The following is a 22,586-nucleotide window of genomic DNA, read 5'->3' on the forward strand; positions in this document are numbered from 1 at the left end:
CCAATACCAGTCCCAATAATGGATGACAAAGAGCAACTGGCCCAAAAAGCCAAAAGAATAAAATTCGTTTACCGACTACAGAGGAACGGAGAGATGGCGAAGGACGACAGTGGCACCGGTAAGTTATGTAATACTTATATTGCACATGTGACCAAACATAACGGTGTTGCTGTTATGTTGAAACAGCAGGTGATAAATCACGTGGGAATAAAAGGAAACAGGGGAAGTCACTAAACGACGAGGATGTTAACGAAGGTAAACATATCACGTCACGTCTTATAAAAAAAATAACAAACCTGTGCATTACATAAGGGCATTACAGTTATATACATATGCTACGTACGTGTATTACAGTATATCGCGTATCTGTACAAGTATCATCAGTATAAATGAAAAACATGTTATATGTATGCAATACAAAAAATTATGAAAATCGTGTATTACATGTGTCTGCGGATACGATGTAATACGTACACGCATCACGCACGCATTACACTGTTCGCGGATATGATGTAATACGTACCCGCATTACGCGTGTATTACACGCATGTATCGCGGATGCGTTATTCTTACATGCGCTGCTGTTGTATAGCGGATGTATTTTTTTACATGTGTTACAATTGTTTATGGTGTGTGTTACAGCCGTTCAACGCACGCGTGCGGTACATACATAAACGTGTATGTACAATCACAGCGACACACACACACACACACACACACACATATATATATGTATAAAATGTTTTGCAGGAATATGCAGGTAGGAAAACGCGCAGAAAGGAAAATAAGCATGATGGGAAATAGGGAATGACATCGGACGACGTGCCGAATGCTAACACAGGTAAATTATAACATACACGCACATCATGTACGTGTACAATAATGATAATATACTCGTTTTACTGGAATCTGCAGTACGTAGAATGCTCGGGCAGGAAGAGAACCAGATTGCAAAACAGGGGACAATGACATTGAGGGCGTCAGATGTCATCACAGGTAAATATAGCACAATTATGTAGTATTATGATATCGCATTATCATATAAGAAACGATATTGAATGCAGCTCCAGCACATGTCAATATCACAAGTAGATCGGCGTGCACGCCAAAATCGAAGCATTTAACGTTGGCAGATGACAAAAGCACCGGAGGCAAGGATGCTGAAGCAACAGGTACGGATTTAATAAATAATGATTTATATTTTTTCGTCACATACATGTACTGTCAGCATTTTAATACACACACCAATGATGTGTTACACGTACGCACATCGGTATCGTATCGCAAACGCATCACGTAAAACGTGTTAACCTGACACAATGCATGTACAAACTGGTAATGTATACGCAATGCGTGCGTGTAACACGAAATATATTATCGTGATGTATACGCAATGCGTGCGTGTAACACGAAATATATTATCGGTGCATCATGTGTGTTGGATGTCTGGTGGGCTACACTGTATATTGCATAATATGTTACACATACGTATTATGTGATATTGTACAAAAAAACGTCATTACATGAAGTTTCGGCAGGTATAAAGAAAACGAGGAGATCAACGCGCACGCCTAAGCCGAGACGTCCAATGTTGGCATGTGACATAAACATTGCGGGCGAGGTTGCTGAAACAACTGGTACGAGTCGAATACACGATGCCTGATATATATATTGTTTTTTAATTACTTACACGTATTACCGACATCGTAATACGCATAACGACATCACGATAATGAATACACAACACAGTAACGTACATGTGATACACATATGTAATACAAAAGATATTACCAGCGCATCACGTGTGTTGTATGTTTTAACGTATTACACATGTGTATTACATAACGCGTTACACGTATGTATTACTGTTGTATTGCACGTTTGCGCAGACCTCATGTATTAGATACATGCGTTGATGATGTATTAAAGCAAGTACAAAAGAAAACGCATTGGGTGGCAACACAACAGTGAAAGCAGTTACATGGCACGTGTTATGGACCCGGTCGTCTCCGCATCAGTTATTCAAAGGCATCACGAGATTGTCAAAAAAACAGCGTGCAGCTGTTAGAGAGTTAGGATTTGGAAAGTTGTTGCATTTCAGGGTAGACGGAATTCCTTCTGCACTTGGGTATTTTGTGGTCGATAGTTTCAACCAAGACATTATGGAGATCGAGCTGGGGGACAAACAGATAAAGATAGATGAAAACACGATCCATCATCTTTTTGGCGTACCGAACACCGGCATACAGCTGTCGTCGTTGGAGTGTACCAAGAAATACATCGGTATATAGAACAAGTGGAAGAGTAGATACCCTGGAAAATACGTCGCACCGTCTAAACTACTGGAAAGAATGGAGGCAGAACGTGATGATGTCGGTATTATGTTCAAGCTTGATTTCCTAGCTTTGTTTATGAGCGTGATGGGCGAAATACAACAGATGGGAAAGTGCAAAATCGAGTTCATTCATCGAATAAAGGACGATACAGACATACGTCGCATAAACTGGTGCTCGTTCATCGTTAACCAAATGAAAACATGTAAGAATGGATGGAGAAGATGCGACCACACATCATATTTCACCAGCGCGCTGACCGTACTTGTGGTAAGACCCCCCTGTGTTAAATGCACAAATATAAAAAAGTCGTTAACATTATTAATGCACGTGATTCTAACATGTAAAAAAAATAAAATAAATAACAGATGGCTTATGTCGATAGAGTTGTTTTCCCCGGATTTAACGCGGAACGTCGGATGAGCCCGATAAGGTTTTGGACAATGGAGAATTTGCAAAAGAGGGACACGTTCGAGGCAAACAATGGAGGATTTGGGCAGGGGGCGCTGAGGGGGTTGTTTTCGGATAATGATGTTGATGAAACATATGACGAAATGGAAGTCAATCCATGTATAGATTCGTATGAACCGAAAGATCTAACGGTATGGCTTGAATTAATGTGTGCTAACTACATAGCATGTATATATGTATTTTAAATCACTTAGCATATTATCATTTAATGTCGCGTTTTGTGTTTTATTAACAGGGGCACGTGTCCAAACTGGACGTGTTGTTTGAACGCGCTGCTAGTGATAAGAGAAACATCGAGAGGGCATTACATGAGGCGTGTATGTATTTTCCAAACATAAGTGAGATAAAGACACTGGTTGAGATATATAAAAGCTTTTACAAGGGCGTTGTGGATGTTGAAGAAGACAACGCAAAACGCGATGGTGTGGACACGTAAGATGATGTCGCGGGCGTAGAGGGGGGTGCTACAAAATTGGATGTTGTTATCAGTAAAATTGTTAACACACAAAAGGGGATCGACTATGAAATTCCGAGTTTCAGCCTCGGTATTAGCTCTCAAGAATCAGGCGGCACACAACATGGTCCGGATGCTACTGAAGTCACAGCTAACAGTCAAATGGTGGATATAGACCAAACAATGAGTGATGACGAGTTACTGGTGTGTAAGTACTTGACGGGTATCGCAGAGTATAAAAAGAAAGCAGAAAAAAGGGGGGCCGTGACAAATACCAGGCAACAGGCGTCGGAAGAAGAAGATGTCGAGCGAACATACTGGTAAGTGTATTATTAATTTTTTATATATTATTACTCGGAATTACATGTGAAATATAAAACTAGCAGGTATGTGTAACAACCAGCGCATACAGTGATGCGTACGCGTACCGCACGCAGATGCTAACATAATGCATACGCAAAGCAACATTTAAAAATACAGGCGCTGCTGTTGCGATGTGTACATGCGATGTTTTGTATATGTATCGGCACGCGGTACGCATAACAACGCATGCATACAGTAATGCGTATGCGTATCACGTGCATAAATTAATCGAGTACGCGATGAATTAACACAAAAAAATTAAATTTATTATGACATGACAAAACCGTATACAAATATGTATCAGTACATGTGTTAACAGTATTGGTATTATTGTATTTTTTTTAATTATATTTGTTTTTTGGTTATATTAATGCGTATACGTATCAGTACATGTGTCAACATGATGCATACGCGAATTAACGTTTAAAATCGTTGATGTTAACGTTGCACTTTTTTTTTCCCGTTAATACGTGTTATACAACAATGATATGCAGGATGGACCTGTTTGAATATGCAAATAGTGTGTACACCAAAGGAATGTTCTTGGTATCGTTGATGCCGGTAGCCAAGTTTATTACAACGTGGTCGACTGTTGGGTCGCAGTGTTGAAAACTACCAAGAAAGACACAGAAGCCCGGGATCGATATCACGTTTATTTTGCAGAACGACAACAGTTGTAAGTTTACACCATACACGACTTTTTTTGTTTATAGAGGTAAATTTTTTAACAATTTCGATTGACACCGTACTGTTGTGAAAGTAGATTCAATGGATGCTTGGAAAAGGTGCCACCAAGAAAAAAAAAGATAAAAAATTCAGTGAAAACATGTCAGCGTTGCTAGAAGGCGACAAGGAAATGACCGGTTTAAAATCATATGATGCTGTGCTGATTCCCATACATGAACGAAACCATTTTTATGTAATGGCATTCGATTTGGTGAATGGGAGGACACATGTATTAGACAACATGGTGACAAGCTTGTACGACTGCAGGACCAGTCGTAAAGACTCAGTCAAGAACACTCCATATAAAGTGGTAAGTCTGGCATAATTTAAGCTAATCGGTGTTATGAGCATGCGGTTCGTATGTGTGTTTATTAATAATGCATATATGTAGCAGAATGCCAACATGTGTTATAATTGTACACGTTTGTTAAAAAACTAATTCATTATTGTGTTTTTATTTTTTATTTTGTCCCCTGTAAACACAGAGAAAGCTGTTTTGCAATTATTTGAGATCGGTTGGACACCCAAAGGCCAAAGAGATAGGAACACCAATGGGGGATGCAATACCAAAAAAAGTGGATTTGGCATGGGCAACAACAGAAAACTTCACCGACTGTGGAATTTTCACAATGCGACATATGGAGTGTTATGTAGGAGGCGACAAGGTTGTTGGCTGCGATTTCAGCACGGACGAAACTAGAAAGGCCGAGCAGATTAAGATCCTCCGAATGAAGTATGCAGCCCGCATACTGTTGTCAGAAGCAAACAAAGTAAAGCAATATGTGTTGAAATATGTTGAAAAATGGGAAACTATTCAAACAAAAAAAGGCCCATTCAAGAAGGTATCGTTCAAAGGAGTTTGACCATAAATTGTTGTTTTGTTTCTATATTGATAAGACATGTTGTGAATGTGAATGGTATAATGCGCTAACTGTAGTTTGTGGTAAAAAGATATGGTTTTTGGATGTTATAAAAGATATGGCGTTTGAATATTATGAATGAAAGTACGCGTTAAATGTAGAATGTGACAAACATACGCATGTAATGTTCGAATTATGTATGTGAACGTAGCAGGTCAAAATCAGGATAACGCATACGCACTAATTACTTAATTAATTGATAGTGCAATATAACGCACGTAAAGACGTATGACGACTAAGTGTAACATGAAGCACTAGTGTATAGGAGCCCCACATATCTGGATGCACGTGGGGTTATATGGAATATATAGTCGACAAAACATGTGTGTAAAATTAAACAATATAAGTGCACATAAACAAATTGTATACATGTCATATTACACATGTGAAACACATTTGTAAAAGAGAACAACACTACATATACACGATATGCATATGCATCGCATGCACGTTACACACACGCGACGAAATATTGGATAATGTAGATGTATGTAAACCGGACTACACATTTGCAACACATGTATAAAACCAAACCGGCACAAATGTTTATGTTAGATCGATACACGCGTGTAACACGCATACAAATCGAACGGAACGAACATTCATGGCATGTCGTGTGTAAATATTATACATCGCATACACGTCATGAACATATGATAAACGAGCAAAATCATAGCTAAGAGCGTAACGCACGCGCGCAATATTCAACCCACTAAACGCAACAATAAAGAAAATAGAACGCACGTGTATCACAGTCGGTTATATCGTTTTTTTTTCAAAGCAGTCAATGTATGTGTATTAATAGCAGATGTTGTAAAGCATAATTCGCAAACCTAAACGTACCATGCGCTTATTGCGTGTATGTGTTGACATATTGCGCATACACAGTGTCAAAAAAAGAGAAAAGAAAAAAAAAGGCACAAAGTCAAGAAGAAGCCCTACGGGCTGACCGCAGGAGATAACGGTTAACCGAATGATCATAAGCTGTCTCCGTCGCAGCGGTACCAAGTGCGGACAAGTCATCAGTACCGACAGCAGCGGCGGCTTCTTTAGCGGCTTGGACTTTCTCAATGTTGCGGGCGTCATGATCAAATACGTATTTGTTGCATTTCCCGCACAGCCTCGGGTTTTTGTTACGCCTTTCAAACAGCTGTTCAACCACGCCGACTTGACGTTTGGTGCCAGAACCCTTGTTTTTTATACCAGTAGGTGGTTTGATTAAGACATCAACTGTATCGAGCTGCCCAATGAGTTCGCTTATAATAGCACGCTTACTGTTACAACTCGGTTCGGTCGGGAATTCTGTAAACAACCGATCCCTTATATCCTTAACCCGTGCGAGTATATCATTGAGATTTTCTGTCTTGTGTCGCAAGCGGTCCACGCACTCGGTTAACGTATCAAAAATATTGCGTCTAATAACAGATTCTGCATCGTCATCTGCAGAACATTTGTTTGCAATGTCATGGACTCTATCCGGAAATGTGTTTCGCATCCACCGAGCGAGTAGGTATTTTGTAGGTATTTCAACAATCTGGTTGTATTGGAACACGCAAAAAACATGTCGACACAGGTAGCCGGAATGTGTGTAACACATGCATGTACACATAACAATAGTACCAGGCACGATTATGAGGCTGACCTGCACGTTAAAACACGTAAAAAAACATTTAAATGCCACATGTAAACGATATACGAGTTAATGCGATGACATATGCATTTATTATTGTATATAACATCGGGGGAAAAAAACAACAACACGGTTGTTAAAGTACACATACGTACAACCGCTGTATCGTACGTGCAACCGTGGCATACTGCATAATGGTATATTGTATATCGCATACACTTGTGTAGCAATGTTGTATTACGGGTACGTAATAAATAAAAAAAAATCGCAGACGGTAATACACAAATGTGATACAGCACGCCCTCGATAACAAGTCATATGCGTTAAGGTGCGTGTCGTTTAATGTGTTTGTTATGATGTAAATAGGTAAATATATGGAATCATGACATAGCTTACCACATAGTTGTTGACAATCTGGAATCGTTTGTTGGTGTGCGCAATGTTGTATATCTTAGTACCATCAGTCTCTGACGAGCTCGTTATGTAGCACCGTTTCATGCCTCGGTAAATTTCTTTTTGAACTTCTAGAAATATTCTTCGGGTGTGTATTCTGGACGCGTGTATCTCTATAGGTAATTTCTGCTGCATATGTGGTGTCGTTGTTTCAGTTTCGGTGTCCAGTTTGAGCTGAGTATTTTGTTGCCTGTCGAGAGCAGTCCCAAAACACAACAAAAACTGAACCAACGTGTTGGATTTACGGGTGTTGACTTTAAAAAGAGCGTTAGAGCTCTCGCATCGTGATGTGGTCTTCATCAGGCAACACCACTGTATTTCCCTAAAATAACACGGGACCCACTGCTCTCTAATAGCATAAATCTCTTTCAACCAATGATGATCGCTCAACTGCAGACCATCCATAAGCTGGTTCCATTGTTCTTCAAACGTAGAGGGTGTGATAAACAAGTTCCAAACCAGCTTATGTATGGACACCCTCAAGTTTTCGTTTGATAGCAGATCGCCTGAGATCTGAGGATAAACAACAGGTAGTACATACGTGCAACGTTATGTTAGAATGCAATTATGACACAAAAAAATATATGTATATTAGATACAGGAGAATAAACATAATACCTTCAATGGTATTTTTTTAACGATATGCCACATGCACAAACGATGGACCGACTGGCCAAACATAGCAGGAACAGCTTGTTTTGTCGCAGCATCTTGATCGGTTAATACGAGTTTGGGTTGAGTTTTATGAGATTTTAGAAATTGTTCAAGCAGCCATTTGTAAGATTCAATCGTCTCATCATATAGCAGGCCAGCACCACATGTGACACACTTTTTGTGATGGTCCACACCGGTAAACAGTACAAAAATCATGCCATATCTGATTATATAAACACAATAAATCAGAGCATTAAAAAAAACTATACGTAAAGGGCACACGTGTAATGTCGGTTAATAAGTGTGCAAAGATATGCAAGTATAGTTATGCGTATAGTATGCTTACTTGTTTGTACGATATGTAGCATCAAAACCCAATACATCTCCAAACACCGCATAGTTACATTTTGAAACGTCGTCGGCCCAAAATACCGATCGTAGTTCGCACCCAACAATTTTGAAATCGAACGAGAAATTGGGCAAATTCTCAGAACGCGCCTTCAACGTGTCAACGAGCATCTGTGCATCTCTGTCTGTGATAAACACCCGTGAATCTCTGGCGGCGTTTTTGAAGTCGGTTTTAGTGCCGTGAACATTGTGAGACCCGCCCTTTAACAAGCATTGCAGGTTATGTGCGATGTTTGGACCAATTTTATTCAAACTAAGCTTGTGAATGAAATGGCGCTCGGTAAAGCCGAGCCGTCGCCATTTTTTTGAAAATTCCATACTGTTTGTACTGAGTAGAGCATGGTTATGAAGCTCTACAAACTCATAAACTCTGAATAAGATGGTGCCTGGGGTTGTACCCGGAAAAACCTTCATTTTTATTCGTGCACGGCAATCAATAGCTTTGGTGCTGGTGCGGCGTGAAATGGATAAGGAATCGCCATTTGTTGAATCGAAATCTTGTTTTTTTTGGTTTTCCATATCTTGTACAGAGCATGTATCGATGGGTCAAGGCTCTCTTAACACGTTTGAGAGCGCCTAAACGGGCTGAAAATCCAGATTTTTCAGCATATGTGTGATGCATGCGCTCAACATCTTCCCATGTATCAAATTCTACATGCATAACAGGCACGAATTCTCTATGCATATCGGGTTTCCAGTATGTCGTGCCATTTGGTGTCAAGTACACAATACTTGACACGCCACCTGTAATATTAAACGTTTAAAAAAACGAGTTTAGTATACAGTATAAAAAATATAAGTAATTATAAAACACGTGACGTGTTACGCGCTGCAAATATCATAAGCTCGTTAAAAAGCAATCAGATAGCGAACAACAACAACTAGTGTTTAACACACGCACACGTATCAGATCGTCCAAAAGCGTGCAGGTGTAACAAAACCGTGTTAATTATATACAAGAGATTAGAATGCACAGCTGCATATAATTTGTAACAGAATGTGCATAACACGTTGACAGACATGACGAAAAGTGAACGAGACAAAAAGCGTTATCATATAGTGTATGAACAATGTATGTGCAGACCGCGTATAATACCAGTTGGGACGAGCGGTACATATAACAGGGTAGTCGGCAGGTATATGAATTGTCATGTAGTATGAACACGTATCAGAGTGCTAATAATTATCATGAGCATTACAAAACAACATAATGGTTAAAAGGTACGTTTATACATAATAGTAAAAGTTATAGTACACATGTGTAATACATAACATGAAAGTAAAATTTATAGTACACATGTGTATTACATGATACGAAAAACTGTTCTGTTACATAATATGCATAATCATATAACACGTATGCAGTATAGTAATAAATAAACATATTAGTCAATAGATGTTACCTCTATGTTCAACACGAGAATATTGTAAAGTATCTTTGGTATAACATTGGAACACGATGCGATGTCGGTTGATGACGTCGTAAGCGAGCTGTTAGATCGATTGATGACAGTCTCGCCAATCGAATCAGTTAATTGGTTGTTTACTGAGATAACAATTGCAGTGTCATGCATATTTGTCATAGAATCACATGATTGAGTGTATGTATCAATAATCGATTCGTTGTTGCTGGTGGAGCCTTCATACGATATGATGTCTGACCAACTAACAGTGAAAACAAACATAATTAACACAGTATTCGTATTTCTTATCAAACAACAGTGAAAACAAACATAATTAACACAATATTAGTGGACGAATTGAAAATTTTAACCTAAAATTAGTAACATCGTACCTTCAATCGCCATGTTTTTATGTCAGAATCCAGAATCGATATGAACGTATGTTGTCACACCCCAACCAATGAAGGAGGAAACGTCGAGGCGCGACATGATTGCTCATTGCACAATGACACTATAAAGTTACAATATTTAAACAACTCATTTAAATCCATATCATCATAAATAACACAACAATTGTTCATACAAAATGCCAAATCGATAGATAAACAAATAACTTGTTCTTTTATTTTCTAATATCCTAAAGCCAAGATAATAAGTTTCTTCAAGTAATCCAATCAAGCTAACATCAAACCTGTAACATTGCATAAAATAGAGTTTGTCAACACGGAGGTTGGTGAGCAATTTTCATAGTTTTGGACAATAAGTATATAGTATGAAATCCACAACTAGTATATGAAAACAATAAATAATAGCAACAATTTAGATAATAAAACTGTCAATAAGAATACATTGACGAACCGTCAATAAGAATACATTGACGACAATAATGAAATCGTCAATAAGAATACATTGACGACACCTTTCTATATGGGGATACCATATATACTCGAAATTAACGTATGATCATACTTTGATGAGGCTACCCGCCTTAGCATTCAAGAGGCTACCCGCCTTAGCATTCAAGAATTTGCACATAATCATGTAAAGCATATAACACCAAATCGAGCATTTATTTAAGTAAACATATACAATACGTGTTGTGGTTTAAGACTCAAGTATAAATCATTTGAATTTGAATAAGTATGCAATGCCACCCCTAAAACGAAATATGGAAAACGGGGGATGAAAAAGTACTTACATTAACAAGTAACTTGAAAGATAGTGTCGTGAATAATCGGAGAGATCGGTTTAACAAGCAAGACCTATATTAAACGGGTCTTGTGTTAGTAGGTAGTCTTGGAAGGGTTTAAAATAAAATACATGAAAAATAAAGTAAATAAATAAAGTTTAGGATTTAAAATGTAACTATTTGAGAAATTAAAGAAACTAGTTTTGTAAAATAAGTTTGCTCGAAACCGGGTCTCGGTATTCTATTCATTAGTTTTTTTCTTTTTTTACTCAACCTATGTTAAGTAATAATGTGGGTTAAAATGCGATATTGTAAAACCCTTGGTTATAAGAATACCAAAACGAGGTTTAAACGAGTGTTCGGGTTTGTCGGTTCGAGACTTGATAATTGACCAAGCTCACAGTTAACTTCCCAAAATAATAAATGTTATGAGATAACTCAATAAAATCAAAATAGACTTAACCAAGTATGTAGTTCTATTGTGAAGAACCTTAACGTTCGTTAAGCGAGTATACGACCTTATCGGTTCGAACTTGTTATAAGATCAAGTTGGTTACCGACATACCGAGTATGTTTAGAAATTAACTAAAATTGATTTAAAATATAATCTTGAAGAAAAATATGAGTTTTTGTGGCTAAAAACACACTTGTGTGTCTTAAGCGAGTGAACTCGATTTAGTTCGGTTTTTGGTTCGGTCCTTGACTCGGATTAAGACCGAGGATGGTTACCACATACCCAATTACCATGGAACTTGTAAAATAACTTATAAATAATAATACTCAAGTTTTACATTAACAATAAAGCTTTTAAACAAAAGTTCGGTTTTTGGTTCGGTCCTTGACTCGGAATAAGACCGAGGATGGTTACCACATACCCAATTACCATGGAACTTGTAAAATAACTTATAAATAATAATACTCAAGTTTTATATTCAAAAAGTTAACAATAATGCTTTTAAACAAAAGTTTGGTTTTTGGTTCGGTTCTCAACTCGGAATAAAACCGAGGATGGTTACCACATACCAATACCATGGAACTTGACAAATATGAACAATAAACTAAAATATGTAGAAGTTAAGCAAGTATAACAAGTTATATGGTTAGATTTGTTAAATATATAAACAAGGACTACAAAGTCCTCCATGTAACCTTGCCTTACTAGCCCGACATTTCAACCGGCCGAGACCGGAGAAATGAAAGACCGAAGGTAAACAATGAGTGTATACTATATATATGTTGTACCATCAAGCTTTAAGTATTGAGAAGTTAGTTAAAATGAAAGATTAGCTTATGAAGAACAACCTTAGAATTCAAGAATTTGAGAGAGAAATGAAGAAATAAGCAAGCACAAATGAAGAAAATGGGTGTGTATATATAGGGTAAGTTGAATGGGTCTTTCATAAAGGGTGTTTCATGAAAATGAGTTGGTTATAGACCCAAGAAAGCACAAACTACAAATGGGTTCTTCAAGTCTCAATTTTGGTAGTTTTAGTCCCTGGAGTTCGTTTTGAGCGTTTTCGGTGAATTTTAAGAACCGAAAAGGGTGTTTTTTTATCCAACAACTATAAAACAAATATTTAACATACAATTCATCATTTTGATAATATCGAAAGGTTCGGGATACAAAATGGGTCGGGTTTACATTAAGAATACAAGTATAAAATAACCCGAAATTGACAAATGTCACATATGTAATGTAGAATTGGATTATATACTGGATCGTGTGTATGATCTGGATAATAATGATTGAGATTTGAACGAATCGTAATCAATTTATGTTTCTGTTCGGTATAGATGGCGATGGATTTGGGGAATTTGGGGAAAATTGATTATATGTCAATTTTATATATCTACCCTTGTAATAAAGAGTTTTTTAGTTTTCTCCATAAGTATGAGTTTTCTATTGATCCTCTCCCTATATATATATATATATATATATATATATATATAGGGTTAGGTTAGAATAAAAATCCACTTGAGTTGTGAAAACTCTAGAAACACATTCTCAACCACATGTTTTTAATTAAAGATTAAATCTAGTGGTTCACAATTAAAGTTAATAAAAAATATAAAAGTCTATTTACATTTTCTCTCTCCTGAAACATATATAAAAATTACTAAAAAATGTAAAAAAAATAGCAAAACATTTTTTTTATGTTTTCGATGTTTTGTATTAAATGTAACAACATATATTACGTGTTACAAAAAAAAAAAACGATGTTACATAGGGTTTTCACGGGTTTTCTCAACTCAAGAGGGTTTTCAAACTATATTTATCATATACATATACTAGAAGAGTGCCCGCGTGATGCAGCGGGAAACACATACTTTGATAATTATGTAATAAATTTATGGGTGTTCATTCTTCCGTAAATTATGAAACCGTTCATCAATTTGGTTTTACGATTGAAACCGAAGCTGATCGTTTTATAATATATATTAGATATAGTTAAAATATAGTTAAACAAAGTTTTGTTTGATACGAGTAAACTCTTCTATTGCAACTTTAATTTAACCTAATTTCCAATATAATTTTTTTGGAATATTTGTTTTTGTTATGAATCGGCCTTCTATTTGTTGCAATAAGATTTATCATTTATATGACTAAAGTTATATTTGCATATAATGATTTTCTTAAATAACATATTAGTTGGTATTTAATTTGAAGTGAATGTATAGGCAGATTAATAATTCTTATTTTAAACTCAATTTATTATCGAAGTACAAACTTTATCGGAGCCTAGTCGTTGGTAATGGTTCGGCTTAGTTGGGTTATAATTTTAAACAGTTCAGTTTTGGTTTTCGACGACAAAAAAAAAAAAACACACACGTGTAAAGTTGGCTCATGGTTTAATATAAAGCCATCAAAACAGAACCGCAACACATCTACATAAAATGTTTTTATTTACTTCGAAAACTATAGTAATATCATACTCAAATTAAAGATAATAAAATGCTCGTTTTTATGATGCCAATTATTTTAAAAAATATTAACGTATGAAAAAGTTATGATCGTTTAAAATCGTGGGGGTAATTGGGTTAAAAGTGAAAATAAAAGAATATATAAGTAAAAGATTATGACCAATGTTATAGCTTTAAGGGATTAAAATTGTAAATGTTTTGAAATGTTTTGAAGAAATTTCAATTGCATGTGGGATTCTATATAACAATGACATTTGCCCATATTATATGTTGTACCTAATGCATTAAATTTTGTAAATTACTTAAAATTAGTGGTATATTATATAATAGTATATATATGGGTTAGGTTATAATAGGAAGTATAGTTTTTGTAGGAATGATATGAAATAATCTTGTCCATTGATTTTGAACATGGAGGGTTCAGATTAGTTTAGGTGGAAATCATGTGTGAAAATAAGGGGAAGGACATAAAAGGAATAACACATTTGTTGACTTTCTCTCCCCACATGTAAGGCACATGCCAAATTCCCCCATCATTTTAAAATGTCCATAACTTTTTTTACGACGTTTTTATTGAAAAACAAAATCACCATAATAACGAGTGTCTTTTTATCTTCTATATGAGTACCATATTGTTATATAAAAATTAAAAAAAAATTAGTGGGTTTTTTACGTATTGTGTTTTACCAAAATTTTGTTTTACAAAATTGTGTTATACAATTGTATTTATCATTGTGTTTTTTTTTCTCATAGTGTTTTTTTCAATTATGTTTTTTACATTGTGTCATACAATTGTGTTTTTTATTAAGTTTTTATCATTGTGTTTTTTTTTTCAAAGTGTTTTTTTCCATTGTGTATTTTAAATTGTGTTTTTCATAGTGTTTTCCATTGTGTTTTTTTCGGCGGCTGTTTTCCGATAACTTTTTTGCGGCAACTTTTCGGTGAATTTTTCGGCGATTTTTCCGGCGAAATTTCTCGAGGATTGTTTTCCGATGACTTTTCGACGACTTTTCAGGTGAAATTTTCCGGCGAAATTTCCATAGACTTTTCCGGCGAGGTGGCGGCGGTGGGTGACGGTTGTGGTGGCGGTGGGCGGTGGAGTGGTGGTGGTTGTAGGAGATGAGTGAAGATGTAAATGGGTTTTTGAAATTAATTTAAGTGGGTTTTGATATTAAAGTGTTAAGACTAAAATACCCTTCTTCCTAGCCTTCTTAGGAAAATCAAACTTCTTATTTTAACCTAACCCTATATATATATATATATATACACACACTGCATGCTATTTCAAACTCACACAGTACAGACACACATTTTGACTCAACGAGTAGAGCTTAGAACTTGGTAATGAAGTCGTAGATATGATTGTTGATCTCTTGCGGCTTCTCTTGATTGATGAAGTGGCCAACTCCTTCCATCACCACCACTTCTTCCAGTTGCGGCACTAATTCCTTAAATCCGCCACCATGTATGTATTCTTTTGTTCCGGGAATGTTGTACATCAAATCTATGTCGCCAACAATGAATTTCACTGGCACCATAATCTTGGATCCCGTCCACGCTGCACATAGCTCCCAATTTCTGCAATCCAAACTACTAATCAATACGATGGCGGAACCAAAAATTCTTAGTCAAAGGGTTATATCTAAAAAAAAATCCAGCTTTTATATATAAAAACTGTAGAATTTTGTGGACTAGAGGGTCAACGGACCCTCTTGACCGTCCCCTGATCAAACTACAAGCTAGAACAATTAAATTTTGAGTAGTTTACGTACAGATCAAAACATCGATAATAATTGAATGGTCCTGTGAATCCAGTAGCACGATACTTGGATGCGAAGTACTCGAGTTCTTCTTCGGTAAACCATGAAGGTAAGGTGTATGGAGGTGGGTTAAAAGAATTTGCAAAGTCTTTAGGCATCTTTGGGGGAGTTGGAACTCTTTTGAAATAAAATGAGGCCAGTAGCTTTTTGGTATCCACTTTTGCAAACTCTTCCTCCCACCCAATTTCCTGTAAACACCATTTGCACTAATCACAGACCTTGGGTAATGAAGAAGACTTACTTATGAATTAGTTGCTTGTGTAATATGTTATCTGATCAAATTGGTAAGTTCATAATTTGTAGTTAGTAAGAAAACGCGTCAAATTTTATATTTTTATGCGTATAAGATTATTACTAGCTCGAATCGATTGAACTTAATTTAATCATGCATTTTTGGAGCCGATTTCAAACGAATTATGAATAACAAATTGGTTGCCCATTCCTAGTTCTGTAGTAAACAAACTGTTTTGACATGGTGCAACAAATGTTACTAGTGCATGTGTACCACGTGTAACATTTTTGTATAACATTAAGCCTAAAATATATATTATTAGGTTTTATCCATTTCCATATTATGGGGGTTGTTTTCATTTTTCGTTTATAATATTTATATAATTTTTGGATATTAATTTTATTTATTGTAAGAAAGTTAATAATATATTTAGGATTTGATGATGAAAGAGTTTCACAAATAAATGAGATGTTATAACCTGCTTAAAAACTATCTAAGTTTGGTGAGACCCATAACCCGCTTATTTTTCCTACTATAAAATTGTTTCTTAATATAAATAATATATTTAAAAAAATAAATTGGATATTAATTTTTAGTATTATCCCTATTTTATAGGATTTTTATATCAAATATTTTGGTGAAATTAATTTTTAATATTATGAGATGTTATAACCCGTTTAAGGGTTATCTGGATTTGATGAGACCCAAACCCGTGAATTCGGGTCAAATGCATAAGAAGCCTCTATTTACAAATAAATTAACCAAACTACTTTAAAAACAAACAAACCAAACCACTTCATTTAACAAAAATAAATGGATCTAGCCACTTTTTTTTAGCAAAAATAAACGAACCGAACCACTTTTTTTTAACAAAAAAGTAAACGAACCGAACTATTTTATTAAAAAAAGTGGCTTCGTTCGTTTATTTCTGATAAAAAAGTGGAAAATAGCACGATTTTGGAAGCCTTAGGTGTTTATTTGCAATAAATTTAAAAAAGTTACTGAAGTTGCATAGTTGGTCAAATCTCAGGTATGAAAATGGTACTTGACTCAATAATGAATAAAATCCACACTATGTTATAACCCAATTGACAAATGGTTTTAACTCATAATCTATAGATAACTAGAATGAATGAGATGAGAGATTAGAAATTAAAAGAAATATAAGTCCCGAGCAAAAAGGGGAGAAAATCACATAGTGGTAATTTGGTAATTACGTGAATACCTTAATTAGGCAATAACTCAAAAAACAAGTAGCATAATTATAATTATGCCATATATAGTTTACAAATTACACTATAGTTTTACAACTAGCTTAACAATTATTATGTTACTTGTAAACTACAACATAATAATAATAATTACGCTAGTTGAAATTATGTTGTTGTGTAATTATGCTATTCTAGTAATTACGGAAATGTCACTGCACATCTTTCTCTTTTTATATTTGATCCAGGTGTATTCAATTCCTATATTGAGACACACGCATAGATAAATGATACAATAATTCTTTATCGTACAAAAATACAATAATTCTTTTTCAAGTAGGTTTTCTTTTTTTTTCCAACAAGGAAGCGACGGAAACATTTTTGTGTTTTTATATTTTTTGTTTTTTATTATATATTAAGTTAAGATATTTTTATTAATTTTTGTCATTCTTTTTTTTACAGTTTTTTTTCTCCTACAAATCCTTTTTATAATTTTCATTTTTATCTTACATTTGTAGAATAGGTTGACCCTTACTTTATACTTATAAGAATTAAACTCACAATCTTCTAACTAACTTGTAAAGGGACACACCACAAATAAAAGTAAATCATTAATATGGAAATTTTAACGGTGTGGTTGGATTGCTTATTTTACCTCTTTATAACTTATTAACTTTTCTAAAAAGTTAATAAGTTAATAAATTGTTTAGTAAACTCATAACGATTTTTTGTTTCAACTTATGAAATAGTGTAAATAAGTTGACTTCGATGAGTTACGAGATGGTGACTTTTTAAACCTCCTTATAACTTATTATTAATTACCATTACAACCCTCAAACTCAACTACTTTTTTAAAAAGAATGTTGATAATTATCCGTTTTCCTACAACATAAGTTAATCCAAACACTTTTTTAAAAACTCATTTTAAAAAAGTCAAAAGGGCAATTTATAGAATGAAAACCCATTTGAGTTGAGAAAACCCGTAAAAATCCTATGTAACATCGTTTTTTTTTTTGTTTTACATATTTAATATATTTTGTTACATTTAATACAAAACACTAAAAAAAATGTTTTGCTATTTTTTATATTTTTTACTAACTTTTATATATATTTTTAGAAGAGAGAAAAAATTGTATTTTACCTTTACATTTTATTAATTTTAATCGTGAACCATAAGATTGAAACTTTAATTAAAAACATGCTATTGATAATAAGTTTCTAGAGTTTTCTCAACTAAAATCAGTTTTTATTTTATCTTAACCCAAGTCATAAGTTAGCAAGTCCTTTTGAAAAAAACATCCCTTTAGACTTAAAATAAGCAATTTCAGACACCACTTAACAAGTTACAAGTACATAAGTTCTTGGTGGCATATTGATGACAGAATGGTGATGAAAAAATGTTAAAAGAAATGATAAAAGAAAATTTTATAGTTTAAAGTGAAAAATACTTGGATGCTAATTACAATATAAATGTGTATATATATTTTCTGAATGACAAAAGTTTATAAAATTTACAGATCTAGTTAGAAAAAATTAATTAAACAACCAAAAAACAAAATTACATGAATATAAGACTCAACTATCTCATAGTTTGAGGCTTTGTGATTCGTAGGCTCACGGACTAGGTTTAAGAAATATTCAAGATCGACTAAAGCTTGATTTAAAAAAGCTAAATTTATATTTAAAAAGTTATATTTGATAATTAATAGTACGGGGTAAGAATTATATAAATGTTATATTCACAACCTAGCTATATAGTTTTAATTAAATATAGCACCAAAATGCTAATCATAATAGCTGAAGATGGAAGATGGACCTATCAAATAATAAATATTAAAACAATAAGGTATTATTGAGGTGCTGTTTGTTTTTAAAGACAAAAACTGTCTGCATTCTGATTTTATGTCTGCAACTGAAGATGTGGTCTGAAGGTCTGCATTATGAAAATATAATATGTTTGTTTTATAAAAACTGGATATCGTCTGCATAAGCTGAAAATTAGTTGCCTATCATACATATCACAGTAGACAGAATTTATTTAACGCCTATACACTGTTAAAATAATTGGTGGTGGTATACGAACTGTGGAAGTGGGTGGTGGTGTACAAACTGTGGAAGTGGGTGGTGGTGGAACATTGGTGGCAGACGATTGTGGTAGGCGGTGAACGGTGGTGGTGGACGGTGGGTGGTGGTGATGGACAAGTGTGGTGGCTAGCGGACGGTGGTGGTGGTAGTGGACGGTGATGGTGGCCGACGATGGGTAGTGGCGGTGGTGGTAGTGGACGATGGTTGTGGTCGACGGTGGCTGGTGGTGGTGATGGACGATGGTGGTGGTGGTGGTGGTAGGTGACGGTGGGTGGGTGGGTGGTGGTAGGTGGTAGACAGTGGTGATGTCAGGAGGTGGGTGGTGGTAGTGGACGGTGGTTGTGGCCGACGGTGGGTGGTGGTGGTGATGGACGGTGGTGGTGGGTGGTGGTGGTGCATGGTGGGTGGTGGTGTTGGATATTGGGTATTGATAGGATGTGAAGAAGTTGAACAATAGTTTATTTTTTAAGAGCATAAAAACATTTTTTAGATCTTTTTTTTTTCAAAAACAAACAATCTTCATAAGCTTATGTCTGCGCGCCTGCAGACGTAAGCCCTTTGCAGACCTTTTAAACAAAAACAAACATAACCTAAATTGATTTTATTAAGTAATAATATCTAGATAAACTTAAAATACAAAGGACAATAAAAATGATAAGATTGAGAAGAAATCTAATCCATTGATCTTAGATTTAAATTGTGGAGATTAATTTAAGAAAATAAATTGATAAGAAGGGCATAAAGGTAATAACCAACTTTTGTTGACTTTCTCTTTCCACATGCAAGTCATATGTCAATTCCCATATCATTTTAAAACGTCTATAGTTTTTTCATGCAACGTTATTTTTTTTAAAAAATTTCTCCATAATAACAAGCGTTTTTTATCTTTAATACGAGTATCATATTGTTATATAAAAATAAAAAAGTTTAGTGAGTTTTTTATACTGTGTTATTGGTTGTTTATTTTGATTTTTCTATGCATTGTGTTATAAATTTTGGTCATTGTGTTTATACTCATATTAAAGATAACAATTAAAACAAAGATTATGTTATTGTGTATTTTTGTTTGTCATTGTGTCTTTGTGCTCATCATTTGTCTTTCTATTTATCATTGTGTTTTAGTTATTGTGTATTACGTTCATATCATTGCGTAGTATGTAGTTTTCATTGTGTTTTACGGTTTAGGTCATTGTGTTATATGTATTCACCATTGTGTTTTACGTTTTAAGCCATTGTGTTATATGTATTCATCATTGTGTTTTACGTTTCATGTAATTGTGTAATATGTATTCATCCATGTGTCTTATGTATTAGATAATTTGTTATTTTATCATTATATTTACGTATTATTATTACACGACCATATTATTAGCATTTAAAAAAACACAATGATTATTTGAAATACACAATGACGAAAAAAGCACAGTGACAAACAGAAAGACACAATGACGAAAAGACATAATGACGTATTTTTTTTTTAATTTTTATATAACAAAGTCATACTCATATTAAAGATAAAAAAATGCTTGTTATTATGGTGATTTTTGTTTTTAAAACTAATATCATATGAAAAAGTTATTGACGTTATAAAATGATGGAGGAATTGACATTTGACTTGTATATGGAGAGAGAAAATATGTACTATTACTTTTATACCCATTTACCTTTGGTCCCCACTTGACACACATCAATCAACTATGACTTCTTATACTTCTCATTTTTGTTGGTATTTGTAGAATAACTCAACCCTAACATCTATTATATTGTTATTATATATTTAACATATGACTTGTTACTATCGATACAAAACTTGAAAAGAAATACACAAAAAGAATTTTGAGCTCACAAATTTGTCATATGCTAGCTATATATAATTACTCGTACCTTTTTTTCCAAGACACAAATTTTTTAGACCATAAATCCGGCTGTTAGCCAATAGCTAGCTGGGTCAAAACAAAAACATTAACATATTAAGAAGAGAACTTTTTATCAACTCTATCCGGATAGCCACTAGAAAATTTAACACTATAACTAGAGCACCATAGAAATACAAGAAAATAATAGAATCAAAGAAATTCTCTTTTTTGGCTTTCAGGTGACCGAAAACCTCTTCATTTCGAAACATTCAAATACTCCATGAAGCAATACAAATAATCGCCTCAATAATCTCTCTCATCTTCTTGATAATAGTAAGCGAATATAACCACAATATTATCGAACGAGAAGATTTGACAACCGGAAACAAAATACCCTCTATATATTACCCTCTATAATTAAGTTTAATTAATTATATATATTTGAAGCTGACTTTTAGTTTGAACTCAGACTCATAGAATAAGGAAGAAATATTCACCTGGAATCTGCAAACGTAGAAATCGTCTCCATAAATCTGTCGCATCTGCTCCACTGGTGTGACTGATGGACTCCTACGAGTACATACAACGCTCATGTTCACCAAAGCCTTGATCCGGTCAGGCCTAAACAAACACATGTACCATGATATAATAGCACCCCAGTCATGACCAACCAAGTAAACCTTGTCCAAACCAAAATGGTCTAGCAAGGACACAAGGTCTCCTACTATGTGAAGCGCGGTGTAACTTGTGGTAGAAGATGGTGCTTCCGTGTCACCGAACCCACGAAGGTCGGGTGCGATGGCACGGAAGCCTTTGGAGGATATGAACAACATCTGGTGACGCCAAGTGTACCATAGTTCGGGGAAGCCGTGGACGAAAAGCACCGCGGGGCCTTCTCCGATCTCGGCTACGTGCATATTGATGCCGTTTACTTTGATGTTGTTATGTTGTATTTTGTCCATGTTGGTTTTGGTGTTGTAGATGATGGTTGGGTGAACACTGGGTTCGAAGGGGTGTATGGGTCTGATTTTTGTGGGATGGGCGAGGGCGAGGGCGAGGGCCAGGGCGTGGGCGTGGGCGTGGGCGTGGGATGTTGAGGAAGTGCAAAGTTAATAATATGGTGAAAAAGATGGTCAAATGCACAAGGCATATATAGAAATGTGTATAAAGTGAAGTACTTATGTTAACTTTTTCGGATTTTTATTTAAGACATTTCAATGCTAGAAAATGACTTTTTTTTTTTTTTTGTTGAAAATGCGTAAAAAAAACTCTAGTTTATGACGTATTTGTGTTTAATGAAAATGACTTAAAAACGTTCATAAGAAGCTTTTATTATTATTATTATTATTATTATTATTATTATTATATAATGTAGCATCTGGAGCTATTAATAAATAAAAGAGTTATCAAATGCTTAGTTCTCGCATATCGCGGTTATCGCTCAATTAAACTAGTTCTC

At 34.8% G+C, this 22,586-nt stretch overlaps 2 protein-coding genes across 3 annotated transcripts; both read right to left on the minus strand.

The window, feature by feature from the left end:
• Nucleotides 1-6,192: 6,192 nt before the first annotated feature.
• Nucleotides 6,193-8,826, minus strand: LOC143594904 (protein FAR1-RELATED SEQUENCE 5-like). The gene is made up of 4 exons (XM_077074092.1): nucleotides 8,351-8,826; nucleotides 7,969-8,227; nucleotides 7,294-7,863; nucleotides 6,193-6,909 (listed from the first exon to the last, which is right to left on the minus strand). Exons 1-4 carry the CDS (start codon nucleotides 8,824-8,826, stop codon nucleotides 6,193-6,195), a joined length of 2,022 nt encoding a protein of 673 aa, XP_076930207.1.
• A 6,411-nt stretch (nucleotides 8,827-15,237) lies between these two features.
• On the minus strand, nucleotides 15,238-22,113 carry LOC143594898 (epoxide hydrolase 2-like). Of its 2 annotated transcripts, none has more exons than XM_077074088.1 (3): nucleotides 21,625-22,113; nucleotides 15,699-15,934; nucleotides 15,238-15,504 (listed from the first exon to the last, which is right to left on the minus strand). In XM_077074088.1, exons 1-3 carry the CDS (start codon nucleotides 22,087-22,089, stop codon nucleotides 15,258-15,260), a joined length of 948 nt encoding a protein of 315 aa, XP_076930203.1. In that variant the 5' UTR covers nucleotides 22,090-22,113; the 3' UTR covers nucleotides 15,238-15,257. The 2 variants fall into 2 exon arrangements, with proteins under 2 accessions (XP_076930203.1, XP_076930202.1); XM_077074087.1 differs by having other exon boundaries at nucleotides 15,238-15,516.
• Between the last annotated feature and the right edge of the window lie 473 nt (nucleotides 22,114-22,586).

Source organism: Bidens hawaiensis, unplaced genomic scaffold, assembly GCF_021521415.1.
Source record: "Bidens hawaiensis isolate Kalapana, Puna unplaced genomic scaffold, B.hawaiensis_p1.1 tig00044294_1, whole genome shotgun sequence".
NCBI classification, from domain to species: Eukaryota; Viridiplantae; Streptophyta; class Magnoliopsida; order Asterales; family Asteraceae; genus Bidens; species Bidens hawaiensis.

What these genes read in the sequence shown, in the direction of transcription:
- LOC143594904 (XM_077074092.1), bottom strand. Translation starts at nt 8,826, where the DNA reads ATGAAGGTTTTTCCGGGTACAACCCCAGGCACCATCTTATTCAGAGTT. An exon ending in GCTACATATCGTACAAACAA is followed by an intron (nt 8,228 to 8,350) that starts GTAAGCATACTA and finishes TTATATAATCAG; the next exon opens with ATATGGCATGATTTTTGTAC. An exon ending in AGATTGTCAACAACTATGTG is followed by an intron (nt 6,910 to 7,293) that starts GTAAGCTATGTC and finishes TTTAACGTGCAG; the next exon opens with GTCAGCCTCATAATCGTGCC.
- LOC143594898 (XM_077074087.1), bottom strand. Translation starts at nt 22,089, where the DNA reads ATGGACAAAATACAACATAACAACATCAAAGTAAACGGCATCAATATG. An exon ending in TCTACGTTTGCAGATTCCAG is followed by an intron (nt 15,935 to 21,624) that starts GTGAATATTTCT and finishes TGGTGTTTACAG; the next exon opens with GAAATTGGGTGGGAGGAAGA. An exon ending in TATTATCGATGTTTTGATCT is followed by an intron (nt 15,517 to 15,698) that starts GTACGTAAACTA and finishes ATTGATTAGTAG; the next exon opens with TTTGGATTGCAGAAATTGGG.